This window comes from Setaria italica, chromosome IV (assembly GCF_000263155.2).
Source record: "Setaria italica strain Yugu1 chromosome IV, Setaria_italica_v2.0, whole genome shotgun sequence".
In the NCBI taxonomy this organism is placed as follows: domain Eukaryota; kingdom Viridiplantae; phylum Streptophyta; class Magnoliopsida; order Poales; family Poaceae; genus Setaria; species Setaria italica.
In genome coordinates this window covers 10,423,745-10,451,311 of record NC_028453.1, presented here as the reverse complement: position 1 = coordinate 10,451,311, position 27,567 = coordinate 10,423,745, and the positions used below count along the sequence as shown (strand labels likewise).

At 47.5% G+C, this 27,567-nt stretch overlaps 2 protein-coding genes and 2 pseudogenes across 2 annotated transcripts; 2 read left to right on the top strand and 2 right to left on the bottom strand.

Annotated features, from left to right (window-relative positions):
• Positions 1–1,868: 1,868 nt before the first annotated feature.
• Positions 1,869–15,936, top strand: LOC101754203 (annotated as a pseudogene).
• A 636-nt stretch (positions 15,937–16,572) lies between these two features.
• On the top strand, positions 16,573–17,561 carry LOC101771867 (16.0 kDa heat shock protein, peroxisomal). Its single transcript, XM_004965092.3, has one exon. The coding sequence runs from the start codon at positions 16,790–16,792 to the stop codon at positions 17,231–17,233; it is 444 nt and encodes a 147-aa protein (XP_004965149.1). The 5' UTR covers positions 16,573–16,789; the 3' UTR covers positions 17,234–17,561.
• A 6,015-nt stretch (positions 17,562–23,576) lies between these two features.
• Positions 23,577–25,211, bottom strand: LOC101771474 (cytosolic sulfotransferase 5). The gene has a single exon (XM_004965091.3). The coding sequence runs from the start codon at positions 25,042–25,044 to the stop codon at positions 23,995–23,997; it is 1,050 nt and encodes a 349-aa protein (XP_004965148.1). The 5' UTR covers positions 25,045–25,211; the 3' UTR covers positions 23,577–23,994.
• Positions 25,212–25,692: 481 nt separating this feature from the next.
• Positions 25,693–27,202, bottom strand: LOC101753807 (annotated as a pseudogene).
• Between the last annotated feature and the right edge of the window lie 365 nt (positions 27,203–27,567).

The window sequence follows — 27,567 nt, the reverse complement described above, 5'->3', positions numbered from 1 at the left end:
ATAACAGTAACAATATCACGTAAAGGAAAATAAATAAAGACTTACAAGTCTATCAGAGATATACAGCTTAATCGTGGAAACGAAGACTTCAAACTTCATAGGCAATCGACTGGGGGCTGCGAACGCCTAGAACTCAGTATCATCTTCAAAAACTTCACACACCCTCCTCTTCTGAGCAGCAGTAAGCAAGGGTGAGTACACTTATGGTTGGTACTCAGCAAGACCACAAGAAATAACCAGAATAACAATTTAAGTCCATCTTCAAGTTTATTAATCATGTGAGGGTCCAAGCCGCTCTTGACCATGAGCACGGCTCATATATCAGTTTTACACTCTGCAGAGGTTGTACACTTTCACCACAAGTCGTGTAAAAGTTCAAAAGAACTTTGGACCCAACCATGTTGTAATGATCAGGTACTCATCACACTACCGAGGTGTGGAGCGCGGGACCAGCAGGAGAATGCGGAGGCTCCGGGCTCGGCTTTATAGGTGGGTGGGGCTGCACCTGCCTTTGCGCGCACGCTGAGAGCATGGCGGCGGCGGCATGCCGTGCACGGCCTGGCTAGGTCGGTAGATGGGCCCCGGCAGCTAACGGGCTAGAGCGGGTCGAGCCCACGGGTTCGGCCCAAAAGTATAGGTTAGGTTTTTTTTAGAAATAATTCCGCATGTAAAGATAAATCCAGAAAGTTCTAGATAAATCATTTAAACCACAAAAAATATTCTGAAAATTTCTAAAGATAGTTTGGGACACGAGGAGTCCAAATATTTGGAGCTTGTGATAGTGTTATAAATCCTTCTAATAAAAAGATTTAGCTCTAGAAAAATGAGAATAAATTCCAGAAAAAGCTAGAAAATTCTCAGAAGAACCTGGTCGTCGTCTAAACGCATTTTAAAACAATTGCACTCAATAAAGACCAAGATGCATCGGCATGAATACAACACACACAAAACAACACTATTTAATTTAGAAAAACAATTCCTATACTACATTTCCTGTCAAGAAAATAAATGTTGGAAAAAATTTAAAATTATGAGAAAATCATTGTTTAATTATTCTTTTTAATCACATTCTAAAATCCAAAAATTTCAGGGTGTGATAATATGGTGCTACATGAAGATGTTTATGAGAAAGCTCGTCAAGAGTATGAGAAGGCTCGTCAAGAGTATGAGCCAGAAGCAAAACGGATCTGCAAGGAGTGATTTCTATCTTGTTATATGCAAACCAAGCAAGGTGTCACCAAGATAAAAGAGTGGCAGCCACCATCGACCATCGCCATATTGAAGAAGATACAATCTTCAGATACTATATTTGCTCGCTTATCCATCTATGTGAAATTATTGATTGATGAAGAGGATAGAGTAGTTCAGTTTCTGATATTCAAAAGTCAGCTAATAAAGCGGAGTAGATTCAGGTGCGCTTGCCATTTTGCTATAAAGCGGCTGTATGCCCGCCCTTCACGGGTGCTCATCATCTACCACGAGAGGCGCCATGTCAACAAGTCTGGCTTCATATGCCATGGGCCCCTCGATAGGGATGCCATCGGGCCTGGTGCTAGGAGAGTGCCATACATTGGGAGTGAAATACAGGAGCAGACCATGTCATTGATCTATCTTGGCGTTCCAGAAGAGAACATTCTGCAGACGCACATAGAAGGGATACAACGTTACTGTAACTCAGATGCCAAGGTTGATAGCATTGCTTCACAGTATGTCCAGAAGCTTGGAATGATCATCAAGAGGTCTACACATGAGTTGGATTTATGTGATCAAGCTAGCATCAGAATGTGGGTTGACAGAAATAAGAAATCTGTATTTTTCTATCAGGACTCGACTGAGACGGATGCATTCATTCTGGGAATTCAGACAGAATGGCAATGTCAGCAAATTATGCGCTTTGGTCATCAAAGCCTTTTGGCTTCTCATTCCTCATTTGGTGTAAGCAAGCTAAAGGTACTACATCAAGGCATACTGTTATCATATAGTAATATGACTTAAGAGCAATATTTTATATGATGTGATGTCTTGATATATTTGTTAGGAGTAAGGACATTTCTTTTGATACTCTACTCTTTGCTGCAGTATCCGCTGCACACACTACTTGTATTTGACTCGATGCAACAAGCGCTTCCTGTTGCATGGATTATAACCCGCTCAGTTACTAAGAAGGATACCTTGAAATGGATGACGGCACTTACTGATCGAATACACTCTATAGATTCCAGCTGGAAAATTAGTGTCTTCATCGTTGATGACCCAGCTTCAGAGTTAGAGCCAATCAGGTATGACATTGACCTTTCCTTCACTAGTGAAACTGATTATTTCTTAGTATTTGAGGTGTAGCCAGTTCTGCATTCGTATTTTTTTTTATCGAACAAACATGAGATTGTGCCTATTTCATTAATAGAGAGGGTTTGTACATCAGGCAAACCGGTGAGGAGACACACCTAACAGAGGGTTTGTACATCAGGCAAACCGGTGAGGAGACACACCTAACAGACGCAATTACTCGCGAGAAATAAAAAGCGCTAAATCCTTTGCCCCTGCTACTATCCACGCTTCGACTTTTTCCTTGATTTTTGAAAAAGAGTAGGAGCTGAAATTTCCTCTCGATTCAAGACATGTCTGTTCCTTTCCTTCCAGACTTCCCACATGATGAGCGGGGCAATGATGCACATTCCTTTCCTAGGTGTTTGTGTTTTAGTAGTCATGTTTATCCACCAGTCTAGCACGTCGTCGCTTGGTCGCCATGCTAAAGGTTGTAGGGTTGGTTGTGCTGTCCAATCCGCCACCAAGCCCCAAATCCTTGTGGTGAATCCGCATTCCCCAATGAGATGATTGGCCATCTCCATTTCGTGTCTGCATAGGGTGCATGTAGAGGAGTGTGGCCATCTCCTGCGCGCTAGGCAGTCAGCCGTCCACACTCGATTTTGTAGTATTAGCCATGCAAAGAATTTGCATTTCGGTGGCGGCTAGGATCGCCAGAGTGTTTTTCTATGTAGGGCTTTTGTGGAACCAAGAAATTGTGCTTTGTACGCTGAAGCTGTAGTGTACCTGCCGCTCGTAGTAAGCTTCCATCATATAGTGTCTTCCTGTTGTGGTTGTAGCCGCACCGCTGAAATTAGCCGCCATAATGTCGTCAATTCTTGTGCCATGATGCCATCGCGTATGTTTAGATCCGTGACCCAAGTATTTCCCTGCAAGGCCTCCGCGACGCTTCTGTTTTTCCTCCTAGAAATCGTGAAGATGTTTGGCGCCATATCTCTCGGTCTACAGCCTTGCAGCCAGCTTGATTGCTAGAAGTGAGTCTTCTAACCGTTCCCCACAGTGATGGTCGTGCAGGCCGTGAATAAAAGTCTGTCGGTGTCATCACACGACGTTTCCATACCAACCCATGTTTTCTGCGGCGATTCCCATTCATGCCACAACCACCGTAGTCTTAGCGCCCTTGCGAACTTGTGAAGATTTAGTACCCCTAATCCTTCGTTTTTCTTTGGCAGGCAGGTTCTGATCTAGTTTACCTTGCATTTTCCTCAAGTCAATTCTTTGTTGCCGGCCCACAAGAATCTTTTCCTTATTTTGTCTAGGTACTCGAGTATTTCGTGTGGGACCTTAAGAAACGTCATCAAGTACAGTGGTTGTGCCATCAACACTCTTTTGGTAAGGCAGGTGGTTGAGGTTGCGTCCGTTCCATGCCGAGAGTTTACCTGTTGCTTTGTCGATTAAAGATTGGAAATCAATCTTCTTTAGCCTTCTTATCGTAAGTGGTAAGCCCAGGTATCTTATTGGGAATCCTGTTCGAGTTATTGATAGTTCCAATAGGATTTCATCTAGGTTGATGCAGTCACAGGTGATAGGCGTGACGCTTGTTTTTTGCAGATTTGTCCTCAAACCAGTTGCCTCGCCGAATAGACTTAATAGCTGCATCATGTTTTCCATGTCTGTAGTTGTTGGTTTTATGAAGATCATTGCGTCGTCAGAGTACATTGAGATTCGTGCGCGCGCTGCTCACCCCCCCCCCCCCCACCACCACCCCCAATTTACTGAGTAGGCCCATGTCGGTCACTTTGTGTATTAGTTGGTAGAGTGGGTCTATCGCTAGGATAAAGAGGAGGGGGGATAGTGGGTCTCCTTGTCTAAGCCCACGGCCGTGTATAATTGTATCGGATGGGTTGCCATTGAGGAGTAATTTTGAAGTGGAAGTCGTGAGCATTGCCGCAATCCAATCCCGCCACCGAGGTGGAAAAACTCTGTGTTGTAGCAACGATAACAGGTAATCACAACGCAATGAGTCAAAAGCCTTAGAGATATCCAGTTTCATTAGCAAGGCAAGTGTTCTATTTCTGTGGAATCGGCGAGCCATATTCCTAACGTAGAGGAAGTTGTCGTGAATACTTCTTCCTTTGATGAAGGTGCTTTGGCACGGCGATATTAGTGCACTCATAAATGGGGCTCGACGTAGCGCAAGTATTTTGCTTATAATCTTTGCAATGGCATGTATCAGACTGATTGGCATGTAGTCTTGGATTGTTTCGGTGCCCTCCTTCTTTGGGATTAATACTACATTAGCTGTGTTGACGAGGTTCAAGTCCTTGCAACGGATGTTGTGGAAGGAGTTAACTGCTACCATGACATCCCCTTTGATTATGTGCCAGCACGATTTGAAGAAGAGACCGGTGAAGCCGTTTGGCCTTGACGCTTTGCTCTTCAGGAGTTCAGCGATTGCGTGAAGTATTTCATCTTCAGAGAAGGGGTTGTCCAACGCTTGTAAATCAACTGTTGGGAAGTCCATGATCTCCTAGTTTAAATCTTTGGAGCGTTGCCGAGGTGGTTGCATCATGCTGTCGAAGTGTGCTTGGATCACCCTCTTTTTGTCTTCGTGTGTTAGTGCCCAACCATGTTCCTTCTTTAGACTCTGGATCAAATTTTTTCTTCTTCTGGCGTTTTCTTTTAGATGGAAGAACTTTGTGTTTGCGTCACCCTCACACAGGTAAGTGATTCTGGAGCATTGCTTTTTCCTCGCCTTTTCTATGGCCGCCCATCCTAATAGTCTCATCTTTAGCTTATGGCGCATGGAGTATTCTACATCGGATAGTTCTCTCATCTCTTCAACCATGTCAAGGTGCATGATAACTTCTTGGGCCATATGTAGTTTAAGTTTGGTGTTTGAGACGATTGATCTGCTCCATGTTCGAAGTGTGTGAGCAGTGGCATGCAGCTTGTTCCCTAGTCTGTGGAAAGGTTCTATGTGGCTCGTCCTCTTTGACCACTCATGTGTGACTACATCGTGGAAGCCTGGAAGGCGTGTCCAGAAATTTTCGAATTTGAAAGGCGTTGGGCGTCGGGGTCCAGATTGCTGCGCCAATAGAAGTGGACAGTGGTTGGAGTGTGAAGAGGAGAGTGCGTGCAGTACATGGTTGTTGAAGTATAAATCCCAAATCTCATTGCAGAACACCCGGTCAAGACGTATTAATGTCGGCCGACATCTAGCGTTACTCCAGGTGAACTTTCTGTTCTGCAGATTTATTTCTTTTAGGCCATAGTAGTGTAGTGCTGATCCAAACCTCCTCATCAATTGCTGATTGAGGTTTATGTTATTTTTATCTCTTGCCCTGTAGATGAGATTGAAATCCCCCAAAACAAGCCATCGCGTGTCGTCGGCCGGTTTCATAGCGCGTAGGTGTCGTAGGAAGGCTGGTTTGGTATTGTGTAATGACGGGCCATATACTGTCATTAAGCGGAAGGATGAAGCATTTTGCTTGACCACCGCTGTGGCCGAGATGGAAAAGCTACCAATGTGGATGTCCTCTATGTCAATTACATTGTCATCCAAGAGAATGAGGATCCCTCCCTTTATGCCTATTGCCGGTTTGTAGACAAAATTGTTCAGGTGATGTCCCTAAGGAAGGTAGCTAGAGTTGCATCTATATTTTGTAGTTTCGTTTCCTGTAGGCATGCTATGTGACACGTTGTTGCTGCTAGCGTTTCACGCACCGTCAGGCATCTAGCAGGGGCGTTTAGACCTCGCACGTTCTAGCACATTATTTCGAAGTTACCTATCATCCGAGTTTTGTTTTAGTCGCTAGCAGGGTTACCACAGGCTGGTGACATATTAAGATAGGCTATCGTAGTCAGTGGCGTATGTGTAGCGTGCAGTTTGTGGCATAGGGGTTCGTAACAGCTAGACACGCTGATCGCCCGAAGGTCATGGCTAGCAGGGCACAGTTTACAGTTCATAGGTTTTGCTCGAAGGTCGATGCCAACAGGGCTAGTGTGTCATCCTCCCTGAAGGTCGCAGCCAGCAGGGTGAGGAAATGGTGAAACAGTGCAGTTTTGTCGCTAAACAGGAGATACATAGCGTGCAGGTGACGTGCAGAGGTGGCTTGCCTTGTGGGTATCATCATGGCATGGTGTTGAGCTCATGTTGCAGGTCGTCCACGGCATGTGTAGTACTGCATCATTCATCTGCTCTACCGCAGCATCTTCAAGATCGAAGAGAGCGGTCATGGTGCCTATAATGAACTCCGGAAGAGCTCCCTGGAACATGCTGATGAAGTCTTGCAGGACTTGCTTGATTGGGGCAAACTCATCGACGTCGACACCAAGCTTTCTCCATAAGTTTCTCCGCACACATTCGATGGCCGGCATCACCAGTTTCCTTGCCAGGCGCGCGCTTCGGTGAACCTCATTCATGTCGAAAGTACAGCGCTGCTGCGCGCGTCGAGTTGGTTGCAGTTGTAGCGTCGGTGGTTCTAGGTTGGCGAAGAGGTCGTGGATGGATGGAGCTGGTGCGGAATATCCTTCTGGCGGTGCCGGCTTGCTATCTGGAGGCGGCGCGTGGCCTTCCTCTAGCGCAGCAGCGTCTTCGTCGCCTTGCCCAGGCCAAGCGGTTGGAGCTGGAGCACTGTCTGCTAGTGAACTAGGCTAGCTAAAAGGCCCAATTGCCACGGTGTGCTTTTGCCCCTTTTGGCCGTTCTGGCCCAGCGACTGGCGGCCCACTACAGCTAACTCTGTTTGCGCCTGGGCCTCCTGCCCCTACTCACCCAAGCAGCCGCCCAATCGCCTACCGCCATAGGCCCATTTGGCACGGGCAGTTTGCCTGATGGGCCCATGGACCTTCACGCCTTGTGAGCCTTGTGGCCCACTAGCGCAGGATCGGCGCTTGCCGAGGCCTCTTGCCCCAACTCTTCCTGTTGGTCTGGCGAGCCCATGGAGCCAAGGGCATTGTGAGCCTGGTAGCCCACTAGCGCTCCTTCGTCACATGCTAGGGCCTCCTGCCCCAGCACTTCCGCTGCCGTGTCGTCTAGTGCTGGGGCCTCCATTGCCAACGTCATGCCCCAGCCGTGGCAGCGACACTAGCGGGTGTCGTGGTAGCAGCCAGTGGAAGCAGTGGTAGGTCCTCCACATCTAGACCTGTAGCTGCGGCCTCCGTCATGCAGAAACTCAGATGGTCTAGCGCACATTCAACCTCCGTTGTCGTAGGTGTTGTCGCCGTGGTAATCCTGTCGAACACTCGGTTAACAGGGATTAAGGGCTCAAAGGGTGCGCTTGGCACAGACCAGGCTCCATTCCCGAAGACGAGCTCCCAGTACACCAGAATAGGAGAGTTGTCGATGCCAAACCGATCCGCAAGGTGGTGCGCTTTTTCGATCTAGTCTGTGGCCTCCTGAATCAACATCTCCGAGTTTTCGCCAGGAAAGACCTACAATCCTCTCCTTACCTGGCTGTCGACCATCGCTTGGAGGCTGTTCTTGAGTGCCATAGCTTGGCCATTGAAGAGAGCTTCTACTTGTGCACTCACCATGCTCTTGAGCTCATCCAGGCACACGGCAGGGCAAGAGGAAGGCAGCCAGGCTTGCTTTGAGAGGCGCTGGTGTGGCGGAATCGCCCCAAATTAACCTAACTAAGATGCATTGAAGTCGCCTAACACGCGATTATGCACTTTAAGCAAGTCAACCTGGTTGACCGTCGGATTTCATCCGATTAACCACATAAACAGGATCGAGAAGCATCACTCACACGAAGGTGGGTAGCACAGAGGTTACAACATTCCATCACATATCTGAGTCTCATGAATTATTACATCAGAGTTCTGAAATTCAAACAAGTTGCAAGGTTTGAAAGGTCAAATAAAACACGCGAAAGCTAAACGTCGATACATGACATCACGACGGGGCCGATCATGACATCAAAAATCCCTTCCCTCGCCGTCCGAGGAGGGATCCCACTCAACTGTCCAGCCCGAAGGGAGCTGGGTAGGCCAAGTGGTACCATCAACCAAACTATTAGCATCACCTGAAAAGATTAAGCCACAACAAGGCTGAGCAACTAATACTCAGCAAGACTGACCCGTCGAGTGATAACTATTTTCACCAAGCCTAGACATGAAAGGCTTTCTGGCTTTGGGTTTGCTTTGCTAAAAGCGTCTATAGTCGGTCCTTACTTTCAATATTTTAACTCATGTTCTACGTTCTTTATCCAGTCTAGATTAGCAACTATTCTAAGCAAGCATAGTTTCCAAGCAATTTATGACAAGCATCAACTTAATCTCGTAATCATGTTTCATCGTTACTCAGTGCAGAATAGCGATCAAGTAGTCACAAACTGTGAGAGGCAGACGAATCGATTCGAATTTATTAACCATGCATGGCGGACCTAATCTCACGACATCCGCGCACCACGAAGGGTCGCTTCATTTGTCAGCCGTCCCCATCGATCCCTTAGGCACGTGTTAGGGCCAACTGCCTTTGGCATGCAATGCTCCATAATCCCGGCCTCTGCCGTACTATGACCGCACTTGCACCCACATGATGCACCATGGGAACGACGTTCCAAGGACAGCCGGAGGGTATGCCACGTCCCAGTTCAATCAGGTACTAGGCTTCCCCATCCCATACTAGGTATGAGATTAGTACTTTCAAACACTTGATCACGAACGCCGACACGTTTCGACCTTAGATCAGTTTCATCTAGACAGACGGGGAAAACCACCAAGTATCGAACATAAGCCCGACGCCGTCCGCCGTCCTTGTAGTTGCAACATTTCTAAAACATTCAACTCCTATAACTCGCGAGCGACAGGAAATCACTCGACTTTTACCGAAACCTATTAAGCATTGCAACTACTCGACCTTAGCAACTAGTATTCAAACAAGGTACTAAGTTTATGCATCTAAGGTTTCATTACAACTCCTCGAAACGTAAATGCGCAATCAAGTAATCAATAATATTGCAAGTAATCAAGATAGGAATTTATGCTCCGGGGCTTGCCTTTAGGAAAAGTTAGCGGGTCCTCGGGGTCTTGCTCCGGTTCGGGCTCGCCTTCCAAGGGGTAAAGCTCCGCAGTGGGGTCTTCTTCCGGTGCCGGGTGGAGCTCGTAGGTTCTGTCGGTGAGATTTGCTTCTATACGACATGCACATGCAAACATTTAGTTGGACTCGCGCATTTATTCAATGACATAAGGCATGGCTGAAAACAAGAGTCACAACAGCCATAACAAGGCGAGGTTTACTTTCTTTTAACTTCAACGGGAGTGGTCGCTTTGAACTTGAGTTCGCGTTGAATGGCGATTGTGTACATATATAGTTTCTCGCATTTTAGAGTTACATAAAGAGAGTGAAGGGTCGTGTTTGGGTGGTTTGGGTGCATTAGCATAAATACTTACTTCTGAATGTTTTTATGTACCTCTTCCAATTTCCACTCATTTATCGTATTAGAGTGTGCGCTTTCCTTCTTATTCTTTTAGGTTGATAAATTAACCAAAATGACTTCCTATTCAAACAGTAGTTAAAGGCATCGATAAAATTACAGCACCTCTCTTAAGCCATCACTAGGTCACTGTAAAAGTTTGGGGGCCAACGGATGACTTAAAAATAAAGTTATATGCATTTCATTATTTAAGGTAAAATGAAATTAACTTTTTCTATCTTTAAAGTTACTATGCAACAGGGGGTGAAACTTAACCAGTGTATTAAGGGTAGGTTACAGGAGCTTTGGTGAATTTTTCACAATTTTTGGAGAAGATTAACTATTTATTCTATTTCCTTTGTAATTACACATGCTTAATAAAGAAGGTGCTTTTCTTTCTGAATTGCACAACAATTTACATTTTTCCTGCAACTTCTCAGCAAAACCAAATTAACCCAACTAGCTTTACATTTTTCTGAGCTCTGGAACAATTCTTATGCAAAAAGGAAGATTTATATTTAGATTACCAGATTAAAGTCAAAATAGTGACTTAAAGTGTTAGACCAGAGCCCTAACCATTTTTCTGAGCTTCTACACATATAAACAAGCCTCACAGAGTTGGTTGTATATTTTTCCCACTTTTATTCTATTTATTAGGATTTAAAAGGCCTAAACCATGATTAAAAGCATAGGATATTATTTACCATAGTAACATGAGCGAACTTATTTTTCTTAGGAACTAGACAGAGCAAGGATTCCAACAAAAGTGGTTTGGCATTTTTGTGATTTTTCTACGATTTACTGGGCATTTCCAAAGTTCAAACATTTTTCTGGCTATTATTAAAAGAAAAGCTGTGGCAGACTTGCAAGCTAGCCCGTGGGTTTAAGGTTAAACTACGCAGGGTCCCTAAGTTTTGCGCCCAGGCCCCTGGAAAGAATGGGGACGATGCAATGCAATCCCTCGGGGGGGGGGGAGCGCGGCGGCAGCGGGAAAATTCCCGGGGGTTCGCCCGCGAGGATAGGGCAACAAGTGGCCCGGAGGGTGCGGGGGCTCACCTGAGCTCAGTTTGGCGGGGTTGGGGCCACAGAAATGGCTGGCGGGGATCGGAACACGGCGGCGGCGGCGGAGCTTGGCTAGCGGTGGTGCAGGCGGCGTTCCGGCGCACCGGCGGCGTCGGGGAGGCCACGGACTGCTCGGAGACATGCGCGGAGGGGTGGTGAAGCGGGTGGCGAAGTCGTCGGAGTACGGGGTGGCACAGAGGGGTGAGCTCCACGGGAGCTTAGCGGCGGCGCAGAGGAGGAAGCGATGGCGCGTGTGCGGGCGGTGGCAAAGAGGTGGCGTTGCCGGTGAGGGGGACCCTTTTATAGGGCCGTGGTGGAGCGGAGGGTCGAGGCGGGCCTCCGGTGGGGCAGGGATAAGGCCGGGAGCGGCGGGTGCGCAGGCAAGGCGGTGATTGGTCAGCGGCGCCATTGGGCAGAGGAGGTGGAGCTCCGGGTGGACTTCGGCGGCGATTGGCCTTGGGCGACGCGCGTCTAGGGCTTCCGGTCTGTCGGGCGGGCGAGGCGGAGGGCTACCGTGGGGGTTGGGCGAGCGGGCGGAGGCGTGGGATGGCGTTGGCATGGTGGCTTCTCCGGCGGATGGGCGGAGCGCGGTTGGCGGAGCAGAGCCGCGGCAGGAGGAAGAGGACACGCGCGCGGCCGGCGGTTGGCTAGCCCGGTGTTCGCCCTGTCCTTTCGCAGGCGCGGGTTGGGCGCCGTGGCCCTCGCCCTGTCGCTGTCGCACCGGTGATAGGGCGCCAGCGAGCTGCCAATGGCCGGCGGCCACGCGGCGCGCGGGCGAACGTGCCCTGGCGCGCGGGCATCGAGGCCCCCTTCGGGCAGCAAGCCCGACCAACTTTGGGGAGATCCTACTCCAGATTTCGCAACACAACTTCCAAAACTCTTTTAAACAAACTTGCTCAACTCTGGACGCACTTCAAACTTGGTTTAAGATATCAGTTTAAAAAGTGAAAGGATTTGGAGGAAACTCGTGCCAAAGTTTGCTAAAAATCTGGAAATCCAGACTTAGCAAAATTTGGCCGGAGAGGTAGAATTTCAGGAACATAGCTATGTTTGAGTCGAATTTTGGGCAGCTTCCAAGTTGAATTAGACCAAGGTGTTATTGAAGAAGTTGCTCTCCAAACTGAGGAATTCAACTTTTATTTAGGGTATTTCTAGATCTTAGTTCAGAAAATTGGAGGAACGCCCTCGCCAAGAGGTGTACTCTGCGCAGTTTTCCAGACTTGGGATTTTAAGGCATCAGGGGTGAGTTGACTGTTTTACCTCACTTTGACCGAGGTTTTGAACAGGTTCTGGCCCGATTTGGACCTGGTTTAGTGTAATAAAGTTGGAACACACTCGAGGGATTACAACTTTCATTAAGGGCCTGACTTGAGTTTAGATAGGAATTCGTGAGATAAAGGCTTGCAAAGTTGGAGGAAAACTCGAATTCCACGACTTAAGAGGTTTTTAGGGTTCTTTAGTACTCCGGTTTTGATTGCTGTTTCTGACTTCCTTCCACTCCGAATTAGTCAAAGTGCCTTTAACAAAAGTTGTTTGAATTTAAACATTTTACAACTCTTATTTGGGCAGAAATTTAAGTTTGCATATAAAATTCCAAGTTTTATTTCAAACTCCAAAAAGAGCTTCTTAGGGTTATAATGGTCATTTCACCTCTTTAATTAGGGATTAACCACTGGTTTATACTTAAAAGCACTTAATTTAGGTAGAGTTGTTACAGCTAGCTTTGGCCTTGTGGAGGCAGGGAGGGTGGCAGGCGATGGTACAGCAATCCTCCGCTGGCCCCCCTGAACTCAGCCTCCCAACGCCTTAGCGAGCGCGTGCGCTCGCGGTGCACCACATCCTAGCCTCGGTTGCCATGAAGCTTGACGTTTCTTTTGCACCCTCTTCTCGGATGTTTGTAACCGTCGTCGTCCTCATTGCAGCGCGGCCAACGGAAGGGTCTGTCATCACATGAGCCCTTGCCCCCCCTCCCGCCTGGCATCACGGCGTCGCCCGTCGTCGTCCTCGCGCTTGCCGCTCCTGTCATGTTCGTCGTGGCCACGCTCTCGTGGCTCGTATTCCCGCAGTGGCCTAGGAGCCTTGCGGGCAACTTTGCACGTGCGTCAGAGGGAGCGCCGTCCGACACCCCATAGCGCCAGGCATAGCCCCAGCGCACAGGGTTGAAGCTGGAGGGGTTGTTGATGACGTCGTCAAGGTCGCAAGCTGTCGCAGTGTAGTCCTCTAACACGCCCAGGTGCAGGAAGATCTCATAGCACACCCCATGTTGCCAGCGGTCCAGCTGCAACGTGGAGATGGTGACCGATGAAGACTTGTTGGAAGGCTGGTGAGTGAAAATCAGCCACACTCGCTTGGGGATTTCGCTTGGGTTCACCATCCAGGCCCATAGGTCAATGTGCCTGGTGTCGGTGGGCTAGACAAGGTCGGAGTTGATGTATTGGAGGGCGCAGCGTGTGCCGATGATGCACTCAACAATGTCCGGTGTGCACGCGTGTATCAGAATGTCGTCGAGGTAGAGGCACACCTGGAAGAAGATGCGCAAGCCGAGCGCGTGGCTCAGGCTGCGCCATGGCTGCAAGCATATGTCGATGTCGTGGCCTTGGAAGCGTTCGTGGTTGCGAGCTGTAGCATAGTGGGCACTGTCGATGAAGCGGATGAGGAATGGCTCCGGTTGATGCATGGTGATGATGACTTCACCCCTCTGGAGGTGTAGCTTGTCCGAAAGGAGGTCCTTAATGTCTTTGGCGCCAGTGCCGCGCGGGAGGTGCAGAGCCCATGGAACCAAAGTAGTTCCCTCCCAATCCCTGGCGTCTCGCTAAAGGTCGAAGGAGTTGGGCATGATGAAGGTCTCCTCATCATGGTGGGTGTTTGGGTCTTCAACCGCCATCCGTTGTTGAACCCGCGGTGGCAACGGTGGTGGTGGCGGTGGTGGATGGGGACGGGCAGTGGCTGGTGGTGGTGATGGATGAGGATGAGAAGTGACTGGAGGTGGATGGCGTGGGCAGCGCGGCGGCGGCGGTGGTGGTGGAGTGTGCTGTGGTGGTGCCGGCGTTGCTGGCGGATGGGGATGAGCTGTGACAAGTGGTGGGCGGGGGTGGTATTGCTGGTGATGGGGGTGAGCAGCTTGGAGTGGCCATGGGTTCCTGTAGAAGCGTGCCCGGTGCCCCGAGCGACAGTAGAGGAAGCAACGTACGGGGTCTCTGCAGTTGGCCACGCGGTGGTCTTTGGCCAAACAAATGAAGCACCGTCCAGTAGTGGCGCGATTGAAGGCGTCGAGTGCCACGGTTGTTGCGCGCTTTGACTCCTCACCACGCGGCCAATCGTGTCCGCCGTCGTGTCAGGCCAGGCAGGGCAGCGTGCTCTGCGTTGAATGCTTCCTGCGCCTCATAGCTGTCATCCACTCCTGAGCGGAGGCGGCGGCTTGGCTGGGGGGACTGGCAGGGAGCACTGCCGCGGCGAGGCCATGACGCCTTCTCTCCGAAGTCAGTGCGCCGCGGCCTTGTCAACTCGCCAGCTTGAATGCAGCGTCCTTGGGGGCGAAGGGGCCTCACGTCGCGAGGGGGGTGCTGCCTACCCGGCCATTGGGGAGCATTGACTCCCCCCAACTTGACTGCCTCCGCATAGGATTTCCTCCTATCCGCCATGACAGGGGGCGAATCCTGCTTCACTGCTACCAGATCCTCCGCGTGTACCTTTGTATCCATTGCCAGTGCCTGCGGACCCGGTGTTTCCAGCACGTAATCATCCTCCTCAAGGCCCGGTCGCCCATGGTGCAGCGGTGGTGGGGCGTCTCGCAAAAAAAAAAACTGTTCCCAGGATGATATTGGGCTTGGTGTGGCTGGTTCAGCGATGGGGAAGTGGCGCTGGTGCGGGGTAAGGCAACGGCGTAGGGTGCGCGGCGATGAGGTTCGATGGTGGCTTGGTGGCGGCGGCGGGGGACGGGGTTCGGAGTTAGGAGGCATGGCTCTCCAAGACGCACCTGAAGTTGTTAATTGCGGGAAAATACCGTTTCTTCATTCCTATTGATGTAACCTGGTCATTGCTATAGTTGTTTGTCGCCTTTGTAACAGGGATGTATTTGCGAGCCCTGTTTTGTTCTCTTTGTGGCACATCAGGAGAACCTGGCTTAAAAATATAATCAAGAAATGCAGTAACATTGAGATACAGCGTGAAATTTTTATTCAACTAGGTAAAATTGTGTACAGTATCTGGAGTGAGAAAAATCCCATGGATGCCCTAGAGCAGTTGTTTCAAGACTTTGTTGATAAAACTGCCTTCATGAATTATTTCAAGTCATTTTGGGTTCCCAAATTGGGTAAGTATTTCAGCCAGATGTAGTAATATACCTATCATGTAAATTATCTTGTAAATGATAACAAAACTCCTCCTGTGGTAGAGATGTGGATTGACTCCATCAGAAATCTACCATTAGCAAGTCAGGAATCATGTGGTGCCATTTAAGGTTACCATCTAAAGCTGAAGGTTAAAGCATATGATGATGTTCAGCTGGATGCTCTTCAACGAGTAGACTGGTTGGTGCATAAGCTCACAACAGAGCTACATTCCAGCTACTGGATCAATCTATTTGCAGATGAGAGCGGTTCATTTCCTGAGGTGAAAGCAGAGTATATTGCGTCCACTTCTTGGCAAAGGGCATTGCAGATACCTGATGAAGCTGTACTCTTTGACAACAAAGAACCTCATTCAGCCAAAGTAGCCAGCCAGAAGGATTCCAGTCAGATGTGGACAGTATGGAATCCTGGTTCTGAATTCTCCCTCTGTGATTGTTCATGGTCAATGCAGGGAAACCTATGCAAGCATATTCTGAAGGTTAACATGGTGTGCAGGGCATGGAAGGACTTCCAGCCCTCGCTGTCATTGCAGTCGTTCCAGCGTGTCTTGCTTGGTCTGTGGCAAAAACCATTGGATGATTCTTTCTCGCTTGACCTGTCGGTAGCATGGGTCATGCAAATGCAGGAGAGGATCCAACATGTAACTGAGCTTGCCACCTCCGATGGCATTGCCCAAGTTGCAGGGAAATTGCCGATCCAGTGGACAAAAAGGACAGGGAGAAGAACAGCCACCAAGCGCACCAGCCCTGTCGTTCTTCCTCACTCTAACAGTGGTTTGCAAAGAGGTTTGACAGCAAAGAAGACCACGAAGAGGAAGAGGTTGTCTACCTTCTCGGGTTAACAATGTGTTGCCTGCCAGATAGTCATTTGTTTGTCTCTCTCTGTAATTAGACGACTGTCTTCTTCTTTTTGTTTATTTGTTCGTGTGTTCCTTTTGGGCTGAGTGAACTTCCTCTGCTATTTGTAACCAAATCCGATATAGGTCTTGGATGATATCAGCCTCCCTGCTCTGGCCCTTGCTAATAGTAGTAGTAACATACTATTCAGGCAGTAAAAGGAAGCCACTGGAGCAGTTTCTCTTGTTCCAGTATGGTGCTGCTATTCAGAGCTACTCACTTCCGTCTCAGGTTTCCTGATGCAAGTCCTTTTGTAGAATTCTTGATCTGCACATTTATCTGACTTCGCTGTTGCAATGTCTGAAGTTTAGCTAGAGCAATGTGTCAGTCCTGTATGTAAAATTTTAGTTAAATGGTCCTGTGATTTGATCTGATTTAATCTGTGGGGACTTGTGATGATCCATCTAATAATACTTTGCAGTGGTTCATCTTTATCTATTTGGACAGGTTAGGTTTTGTTTAATCTAGCTTACAAAAAGAATTTTCCAGCAACAACCTGTGAGCTGCTGTGAGAATGGGGGATATCCACTGGTGATATTCAGAACATAGTAGTCATATTACTCCAGAAGCTTCTCCAGTGTGGCAGTGTCCTCTCTACATCGTTCGCCACTCCTCTATCCCCGACCCCGACCCTATCTGGTTCTGGAACCATCTTCTGACGTGGACGCGTTCATAATTTAATCCCTCATCCACCCTGCTCCCAACAATTCTTGTGCTATTCCTGTATTCCATTCATCCCATCGAACCAGTTCCTCTCCGATCTCGAGCTTTCTTGCTCCCTCCAAGCCGCGAGTTCCAATGGCTGACTTCTTCTTCGGGAGCCCGTTCCGGCGCCGCTTCTTCCACGCGCGGCCCTTCCCGGCCGTGGAGTGGTCCTCCTCCGGCGCGGCGGCCATGGACTGGGTGGAGACCCCGGCCGCCCACGTGCTCCGCATCAACGTGCCGGGGCTCGGCAAGGACGACGTCAAGGTCCAGGTCGAGGAAGGGAACGTGCTCACCGTCCGGGGCGACCCGCCCGCGGGGAAGGACAAGGGCGACGGGGAGCACGGGGACGGGGCGGTGTGGCACGTGGCGGAGCGCGGGAAGACGGAGTTCGCGCGCGCGGTGGCGCTGCCGGAGGACGTGCGGGTGGACCGGATCAGGGCCGGCGTGGAGAACGGGGTGCTCACCGTCGTGGTGCCCAAGGAGCCCGCCACGGCCCGGCCCAAGCCCAGGCCCATCGCTGTCCACAGCAAGCTCTGAGCTCGGCTGCCATGGAGTAGCGACGGCGGTGTTGCTGCCGATCGACGGCGTGCAGAATGCTTCAAATGCAGCAGCTGCGATGTGACATATACGATGGGAGTTTGTAAAGGAGTTGTCAAATAGCCGCGAGCCGACGAGGCTTCGGTTGAATAATAATACGACTTGACGCTGAACCTTAATATGCTATTCTAGATTTATACTAGTATAAATAAATAAAATGATATGTATATATTTCTCCTGTGTGTCTATTGCTAAAACAGAGTCACATATAGGGTTGCAACCTTTTTGTAAATAGAAAAAAAATAAAAGTTGCAATTATATGCTATGGACATTTTGTTCCATTTACAGTACAACAATCACTTCTACAATCACAGTACAATATAAAACATAATTTATTTCCAGTATAAAGTTAGTGACAAATGTGTGTATATGTTGGTTATAATCATACTTTCTCGAATTGCGACTATTTATTTTTTAATATAAGATTGTAACCGGTGTAACTACCTGAGCAATATGGTTTCGAGGAAGAAGACGACGTCAAAGCACTTTGCTGAACCTTGTGTGATGTTCAGTGCTAGGAATGGTCTTTTTTGACATCTTTGATTTGTTTGGCAAGATTAGTACTTATGACCATTTTCTTGGTAGTGGTAGAAATTATTCTTGCATTGTTTGGGGTGGGTCCCTAACCGATACACTTGTAATGATTTCAAGATCTTGTTGCCAGCAGCAAGTGGGTATTATGGCCATCAATTGAAGGAGAAATCTACCTCTATTGTGTGTTTTCCGTTCTCCTTCTATGACCTCAAAGGACTTTGATGAACATGTGTTCTCGTATAGCCAGCTATATGCTGTGTTATCAAGATGTGTATCTCGAAACACTATACGGGTCTTTGCTAAGCTTAACAGAGATGTTGACCCCCAGTGCAAAAGGAGCTAAGCACATTGTTTGCCGAGTGGTCTTGAAAGAATGAATAAATGTTTGTTTACTGCGCAGTAGCAAAACAAATATTATTTTGTCCATCTTATTTCTCTTCACTTGACCATACTAATCATATTTTCTTATTGTGTATATTGTTAGAAGCCCAAAATTTCGTTATTAACATAACATGTTTGATCGTTATTTCCTTCGTGTATTAGAGCCTATCCTAGGATCTCTAGATGCACATCTAGTCGGGTTCGAGAGAGTGATAAGGGACATGATGTTCCTGGTGAGTGCCTAGTGTGAGAGGGAGAGAAAAGGGGTACCTTCACCCCTAGAGGTGGGAGCAGCAGAGCTGCTGGCCATCACAGGTTCTGTCGATGGAGTCTGCGCAAGGCAGCGACGCGCAGTGCCGACTCCGGTCGCCAGTGAGGTGGCGGTAGTGCATCGCCGGGCGCGGGAGAGACAACCCCCCCGCCGCCGCCGCCGCCGCCGCGGCGAGAGCGCGCGAGGGAAAGAATGGAAAGTGGCTAGGGTTCTGGGGGAGCCGGCGTTCCGCCGGGTTTTGTTCCGCCGAGATTCACTCGTGGCCGTTCGATTAAGATCAACGGCTCACAGCGGCCGGCGGGGATCCGCAGTAGACTGGGCCGGAAACGGCCCAGGCGGGACGCGGCATCAGGCCGCTTTGGCGGCCCAGGCCCAGGTTGCGGCCTGCGCAATGAAGCCGCGCGAGAGGCAGGCGCTGAGCCGCGTTAGTGGGCCGCCTTCGTGGGCCGCGTTGGCAGGCCGCCGGCGTCGGGCGAGTGGGCCGCGCGCGGGAACGGACTGTGGGCCGTTTTCGCGGGTGGGCCGATTTTCGGGTTTTGCACAGTAACTTCTGATATTTTGTTTTTTCTATTTCCAGAAGCATTTAGTTGATGTTTTTTGCATAGTTTTAGTCTCTAATCTAATTTGAACCAACGGGATAATTTGTATTAGAGATTAATAAAGTTTTGTACAGTGTTTTGCTTCTGAAAATAGATTTATTTCACAGTTTCCGCTGCAAAAGTCATATTTATTGCTCCATTTAAATTTAATTTGAACCAACGAGACAATTAAATTTTTGTGAGAGCATGATAAAGTTAATTAGATCATGATGCTGTTATTTTCTGACCAACATTGTTAATAATTGTATCATGATTTAAAAAGTTCTTTTGATGCTTTTATTTCTATTTTTACCCAACGGTGATATAGTTTTAAATTGCATCAACAGTTGTATGTTTTATTTTTTGACCAACGTTGGAAATGAATCATGCAATTGTCGTTATGATCTCACTGATGGATTGTAAATTTCAGGATCATTCAACTTAATGGCGTGTCTCAAAGAGATACCCATTCTGAAAGGCAACAACTATACAGAATGGAGGAAGAAGATTGAGTTCTCCTTCGTTTGTGGAGAAGTTGACTGGGTGCTAACCACACCGCAGCCACAAGCTCCACAGAAGCCAGTGAGGGCTGATGGTGATGATGATGCTACATGGCAGCAAAAGGAAAGGGACTATGCTCCACTGGAGTTGGCATACACCCTTGAAAACAAACAGTGGACCACTGCCAACAAGAAATGTATGGCTTTGGTAAAGAATACGATTGAGCCTGCCATTTTGGGCTCGATCGCAGAGTGTGACTCCGTTTCAGAGTACCTCGACAAGATAAGGAATCAGTTCACTGGTTCCTCAAAGATATATGCTACCCAGCTGTTCAAGCAGCTGGCCACAGAGAGGTACAATGGCGGAGGGACTGGCATAAGAGATCACATCATGAGGATGTATAACTTGGCAGCACAGCTGAAGCCTATGGATCTTGAGCTCAAACCTGGGCACATTATGCATTTGGTTTTTGCTTCTCTGCCTAAAGAGTTTGACACTTTTGTTGTCAATTATAACATGCAGCCAGAACAGTGAGACATGGAGAAAATGATAGCCATGTGCGTGCAGGAAGAGGACAGACTTAGATCCTCACATGGTGGCTCATTGCACTATGTGAAGGATAACAGGAAAAAGATTGCTAACCCCTCTTTCAAGGCACGTGGAAAAGCTCCTATGCAGCAGAATCACCAAAAGCCTCTCCCAGTAGACAAAGATCAATGTCTACACTGCAAGAAAAAGGGGCACTTCAAGAAAGACTGCCCCGACTGGTTAAAGTCAATAATGGCAAAAAGAGGTGAGAATACTATTTCTTTTGTAAATGAATCCTTGTATACACAGTATTCGAAATCTACTTGGTGGATTGACTCAGGTGCAACTGTTCATGTTGCAAATTCTTTACAGGGATTCCATTCGACGAGGACTACGCAAAGAAGCGAAAGATGCGTTGAAGTCGCAAATGGAGTCCAAGCAGAAGTTGAAGCTGTTGGCGATGTCTCTTTAGAGCTAGTTGATGGTTTCATGCTTGTACTTAAAGATGTGCTTTATGTTCCCTCATTACACAGAAACTTAATAAGTATTTCACGTTTGGACCATGATGGTTATGAATGTCATTTTGGAAATGGAAAGTGTGCCATTTGGTTCGATAATACATGTGTTGGTGTTGCCATCCTTCACAATGAGTTGTATTTATTATCATTGCGTGAAAAAGTAAATTCTGTGTGTGATGTGAATATGAATGTATCCTCGTCAGAGAAAGAAACAAAGAAAAGAAAGAGAACTCATGAAATATCGTCGAAATTATGGCACTGTCGTTTAGGCCATATTTCGAGGGGGAGAATAGAAAGACTAGTTAAGAATGAAATTCTTCCTCAATTAGAGTTCTCAAACTTAGAACAATGCGTTGATTGCATTAAAGGAAAATTTGTAAAGCAAATTAAAAAAGGCGCTAAACGTAGCACAGGAGTTTTAGAGATAATCCACACTGATATTTGTGGACCTTTTCCTGTGAAAAGCGTAGACGGCTATGACTTGTTCATAACATTCACAGATGATTACTCCCGTTATGGTTATATTTATCCAATCAAAGAAAGATCAGAAGCGTTGGATAAATTTAAGATATTTAAAGCTGAAGTTGAAAATCAGCATAACAAAAGAATCAAAATAGTAAGATCCGACCGTGGGGGGGAGTACTACGGTCGGCATACCCCATTCGGCCAAGTTCCTCGACCTTTTGCAAGGTTTTTGCAGGAAAATGGCATAGTAGCCCAGTATTCGATGCCGGGCGAACCTCAGCAAAATGGAGTAGCTGAAAGGCGTAACCGTACACTGATGGATATGGTGCGCAGCATGATGAGCTATTCCACCTTACCATTGGGACTGTGGATGGAGGCGCTGAAGACCGCCATTCACATTCTAAATCAAGTACCAAGTAAGTCGGTGCCCAAAACACCGTACGAACTATGGACAGGAAGAGTACCCTCACTAAACCACCTGCGTGTGTGGGGGAGCCCAGCTGAGGCCAAAGTGTTTAACCCAAACATCAGGAAACTCGATCCCAAAACAGTAAGTTGCCACTTCATTGGCTATCCGGAAAAATCAAAGGGTTTTCGTTTCTACTGTCCAGACAGATTCACAAAGTTTGTAGAAACGAGACAGGCGATTTTCTTAGAGGATGAGATGGTGAGGGGGAGCATGGTAGCTCGAGAGATTGATCTTGAGGAGAAGCGGGTGTGTGCGCCTAATCCGATGATTCAGGAACCATACTTCTCACTACCTATTATTCCCGCACCAATAGTTCCTGAGGTCGTGGTGCAAGCACCCGCTACAGTCCCTGATATTGTGGTGCAGGCACCTGCTGTGATTCCACCCGTGGAAACGATGAGTGAAGTTTTGGAACCTGTCCTTCAGGAGCCAACTGAACCCATCATTGCACACGAGGAAGAGTTGCAGCAGCCACCTCTGAACAGTGTGCCACAAGCAGAGGCACAGAATGTGCCTGAAAGTGAGAGGCCTAGAAGGTCTCAAAGGGTCAGAAAATCAGCTATCCCTGATTGTTATAAAGTTTATAATACAGAAGAAGTTCATATAGAAGGTGATCCCACTTCATATGAAGAAGCCATGAAAAGTGTTCACTCATCGAAGTGGCTAGAGGCCATGGAAGATGAGATGAAATCGATGAGTTCCAACAATGTTTGGGAACTTGAGGAGATTCCTAAAGGAGCCAAAACAGTAGGCTGTAAATGGGTCTACAAGACTAAACGTGACTCCAAAGGGAACATAGAAAGGTATAAGGCGAGACTTGTGGCAAAAGGTTTTACACAAAGAGAAGGAATAGATTATAATGAGACTTTTTCTCCTATCTCATGTAAAGACTCCTTCAGAATCATAATGGCACTAGTTGCACATTTTGATTTAGAGTTACATCAGATGGATGTAAAGACGGCATTTCTAAATGGGGATTTGGAAGAAAATGTCTACATGAAACAACCAAAGGGTTTTGTCATGAAAGACAAAGAGAATATGGGATGTCGTCTAAAGAAAATCCATTTACGGATTAAAGCAAGCCTCTAGACAGTGGTATCTAAAGTTTAATGATATAATAAAGAAATTTATACCCGTATTGAGAGTGGTTGACTGTATTATAAGACCTCTAAAGATGTACTGTGACACTGAACCAGCAGTATTGTATGCTCACAGCAACAAATCAAGCACTGCTTCCTACGCCATTGAGATACAGTTTTGTTTGTGAATGACAGAATCCAGGATCACATTATAAGTCTGGAGCATATATGAACAAGAGATATGCTTGCGGATCCGTTAAAGAAAGGCTTACCTCCCAATGAGTTCAGAGAACACTTAGCCAGCATGGGTTTAAGGGAAAGCCTATGATTTATGTGATGTGGTGTCCCCGGGCGCAGCCAGCCGCCCCCACCAACACACCTACCGATCTAGGTTGCACAGTAGCGACAGGGGCCCACCACCCATTGATAGGGTGAGCGCCCCCGATCAGGGCGCAGATCAAGGTCCTGATTGGCCTTTGGGCCAATCGGGAAAGAGATCAATCTAACATCGTGTTGTCGTGTTGGAAGAAGATGCATTGGTGAATGACCACGTCTTACTCATTTCGTTTTGTTAGTGCTTGTTCCTATTTTTTTTTCAAACAATGGCATTCATAAGTCAATAATTTTAATTGTGTTATACTAATTTGATAGAGACTTATCTTTGCTGTAAAAATAAAATTGTTGGCTACTAGATTTTCTATATTTATATGACCTTTAAAGCTAGCTAGCCTTACACTAAATGACTTTATTTCAAAGAACTTTCTTCGCCGCTCCCACCCTTTTTTAGCATATCTCAATAAATTCCCTATCTTAAGCACCAGCCAAATCCAACGCAATACACTTGGGGAGCCACGGGAGAGAAGTAGGGCACCGCTGGACTGACGACAGGAATAACGTCAGAAGAAAAGATGTTGAACGGACAATGATCAATGCAGATTTTTCTATCCCTTTTATATTATTTTGATGATCAATGCAGAGTAGGTACAGCATTTTTGGACAAGGCAGAAATTTTTTTTTTTTGAAGGGTCAAGGGGGGAGTGCCCCACCTGAATTCATTATGGGGCCTTTTTGTCAGGCCAAAATGCATTGTACATTGGATCTTAAGCAAGAAAAAACAGGGGGGAGGGGGTACTCTCCAAGATGGAGCTACATTAGTTTACATTAAACAAAAGAGGGAACACAGGCATGATGATCTTCGAGCTTTAGTCGGTGGCTCCACAACCGAGCTTCGTCGCAGCATGTGAGCCAGAATCGCCCCCACGACGGGGTGCTGTTCTGGAAGACGAGATCATTATAATAATAATACCAACCACTTCCACGATCGGTTGGTCTTGGTCATGAATGCCCATTGCCCACCAAGGTAGGCCACGCTCGAATTCACTGAAACGTGATTCCTGAGGCGTGTAGCTTGTCGGCGATGATCTCGTCCATGCGGCGCGCCATCTCCGGCGTCATATGGTTCTTCCAGTCGCCGGACACACCCTTCCTGAAGAGAGCTTCGCGTGGGATCTTGATACGCGAGTCCACGTAGCCGGTCCTATTCGCCTCCATGCCCCTCAGGCTGTCGAGGCTGCACAGCTCGACGATGCCCCGGACAACGCCGGCGTCCTCCTCCGCCGCGGAGAACGGCAGCCCGACGAACCGCGCCAGCCTCCGGACGTTCTCCGAGGGGTCGCGCAGAAGGTCCTCGTACCGCAGGAAGAGCAAGTTCTCCGGCCTCGCCACACTGGCGCGCCAGTAGCCGAGGATGTGGTCCCAGAACGGCCCGCCCGGCGTGGTGCCGTCGCAGGCACCGTCGACGATGTCGCCCAGTGTCAGCTCCGGATGAACTCGCCGGAAGTAGTGCCACAGGGAGACGGCCATGTCCTTGGGCTCCCTGCAGATGTAGACGACCCTGCAGCCGCCGCCGTCGCCGGCGGCCGGCGGCGCGGCACGCGGGATCATGGCGAGCGGCATGTGCGTGTTCATGAGCCGCGGGGATGGGAACCCGTCGAGCTCGCTCTCCCGGCCGCCGGCGAATAGGCCCTCCAGGAACGGGAGGCACTGGTGCGGGTTCAGGTGGCGGAGTGGGTGGTCGACGGCGTTGGGCGGGTGCGCGCGCCGCGCCATGGTGGCGAACGTCAGCGCGATGAGCCACGTGGTCCCGCACTTCATCGGGCTGGCGACGATGACGTCGTCGGGGCGGGGCTCGAAGCGGCGCTTGAGCGCGACGGCCGCCGGGACCCAGCTCTCCCGTATCCAGAAGCCCTGGTAGCAGCGGAGCTTCATGTTGGACATGCCGGCGACCGTGCAGCATGGTAGGCCGGAGACCAGGCCGGCGTGCTCTTCTGGAGGACTCTCCGTCACGACGGTGACCATGTCGGTGTCGTTCTCGACGTCCATGAACGGGACGGGGCCTACTTGAGAACTAGATCCGCTGGTCGCCATGGGTGGCTGGGCTGGCAATGGAAGGTGGAGTGGCCACGGTGGTAGACTGGTGTCGAACAAGAAATTGGTGCTCCAACCTCCAAGTTTATTATATACTGAAAACTCAGGAGGCAGATAATTGCACCCACCAGTCTACCCGAATACTACAGAGCTGGCCCTGGCCCCGGTTCCCCACCCCCATCTTCAGTTTCTCTCCGTTCCAGCTTTGAGCAAATAGACATAGGGCCCGATTGTTTGCCAGGAATTGAATCTCATTCGAGGAATGAAATTCTAGTAAGGGTCCGTTTATTTATCAGGAATTGAATCTCATTCTAGGAATCTCATTCTAGCAATTAGATTCAATAGGAATTAAATTACATAGAATTAGATTCATTTCAATTTTCTTGTTTGGATGTACAAAGAAACTAATTCCTAGAATTAGATTCCAAATATTGTTTGGTTGATTAGAGAGGAAACTACTTCTTTGAAAAATATAGGTTAAATCTGATAATACACGAACAATCTTTATGCAAGGACACCCATGAACAATCTTTATGCAAGGACACATCATACACGAGTTACGTACCTCCAGCTAGGAAAATACAGATAAAATACAAGATAATATTTTCAGACGAGCTACAGAAATAGTACATACAATACCACATATTATTACAAGTTCAATAGATATTATCCATCACTTGATATAGATGAACTAGTTTCTTCACTTGTTGAGCTGTTTTAGAAGCCACCTCTTCCTCATCTTCTCTGGAAGCGCCAACAGAGACTCGTACTTGCGTGCATCACCAGTCAGGATATCAAATAGGTCCAACAAAGTGTCTTCATCCAATCCTTGTACTTCATTCAGTGTGTCTAGAATTTCTTTTGATGTTGGTCCTTTAGGGGCTTCCTCCTTTAGTGCTTCAGCGAACTTGTCCATTTTTTCAGCTATCATAGAGGTAAAAGAGTCACCTGACCGTTGCCTCTTTAAACTTCCTGAAGTTGCCGATGATGTGGGCTCTTTGTTACTAAGATCTTCCTTACTCATATCTTTTGAGCTCTCAGCTGCAGTCCTTGCCGCTTCACCGGTAGCATGATCTTTGCCAAACACCAAGCTAATTGAGTCCCAGTACAAGACAGTCTTGTGCCTATACCTAGAAGCTTCTTTGTTTTTCTAAAAAAACAAATGGTTAACACATGTATATCCACACCCCTCCTGAACATGGTTAATGGACCAGTGAATGACAATGAAAGCAAGTTATAAAATATACAATCTGCTTATCAAATGCTGCTACTACTTTAGTCATTTTGTTCTATTATCAAGTACTGCAGTGAACTACAGTGCAGAGGACAGCTAGGCCGGAGTAGCCCATCAACCATCAAGTGCTGTGACAATGAAGCTGGGCCTTTTTCGATCCGATTATTATTGCTCATGGACTTATGTTTCATTACTGTGCAAAGAAAACTTTGAGCAGCTGTTGCTACTAAAAAGTTCTACAGAAGCTACAGGATTACACAGATGCAATACATGTGCCTAACATAACAAAGAAACAGTGGTTTTTGTTATGCATGTAAGGAGTACTAAAAAAACAGACAGTTAATGTGTCCCAGGTACTAAGCAGTTACAGTTACTGAACTTAACACAAATGTAAGTAAATAAGTGGTTTTTGAAACTTACCGCCACATACACATATTCTTCCCATACAGAATCACTATCAACAGATTGTTCCAATCCCAACCAAATCCACTTGATTCCAGCATACCATTGATGATAGTGTAGTGTTTGTCAAAGGTCTTGTTCCTCGCCATGATGTTGTCTTTTGAGATATCCACATTACACATTTCTCGGACATTCTTGATAGCAGCTGTATAGACATGAGACTTCCACCCATTCTGGCATCTGTCACCCTTGTTATAGTACTCCACAAATGTGTCAAGAAGAGCCTTGTCCATGTCGTCATTCCAAGAAATGTAACCCCTGCCCGAGCCTGACTTCTTGCCCTTCTCCATATCCTACAGGAAAAAAGTTCACAAAAGGTTATTTGTAAAATATTAAGGAGCAAAACCAAATATCATAAGTTTAAGCATGCATTGATGATAGAATTTATCATACATTGACCACGTCTTGCTTGGTAATCAGCAAACATTTGGTTAGCTTTGGTATCCCTAAAATTGCTCCATTCATTTGATGATTGAACATTAGTAATCATACCCACTTCACTTTGAACTTCATGAGGTTCAAAAGATATTACTTGATCAACTTGGTGTATAAGTAAGTCATCCATATCTCTCTGTCTATCATTACAAAGTTGTGCAATATGCAGCAAGCATTAATGATCCTAATCTACAAGAATTTAGTAGAAATAAGTTACATGCTGGCTAGGGTCATTCAGAGGTGAATTTCAAGCTAGGTTACTAACTACGGAATACCAATACCTGATTTTGTAAGTCAAAATATGAGTTGTTTCTTAGTATAGTCCACCTCATCTTCAATAGCCCAAATGTTCTCTCTATCACATTTCTAGCAGTTGAATGGCGCAAATTGAA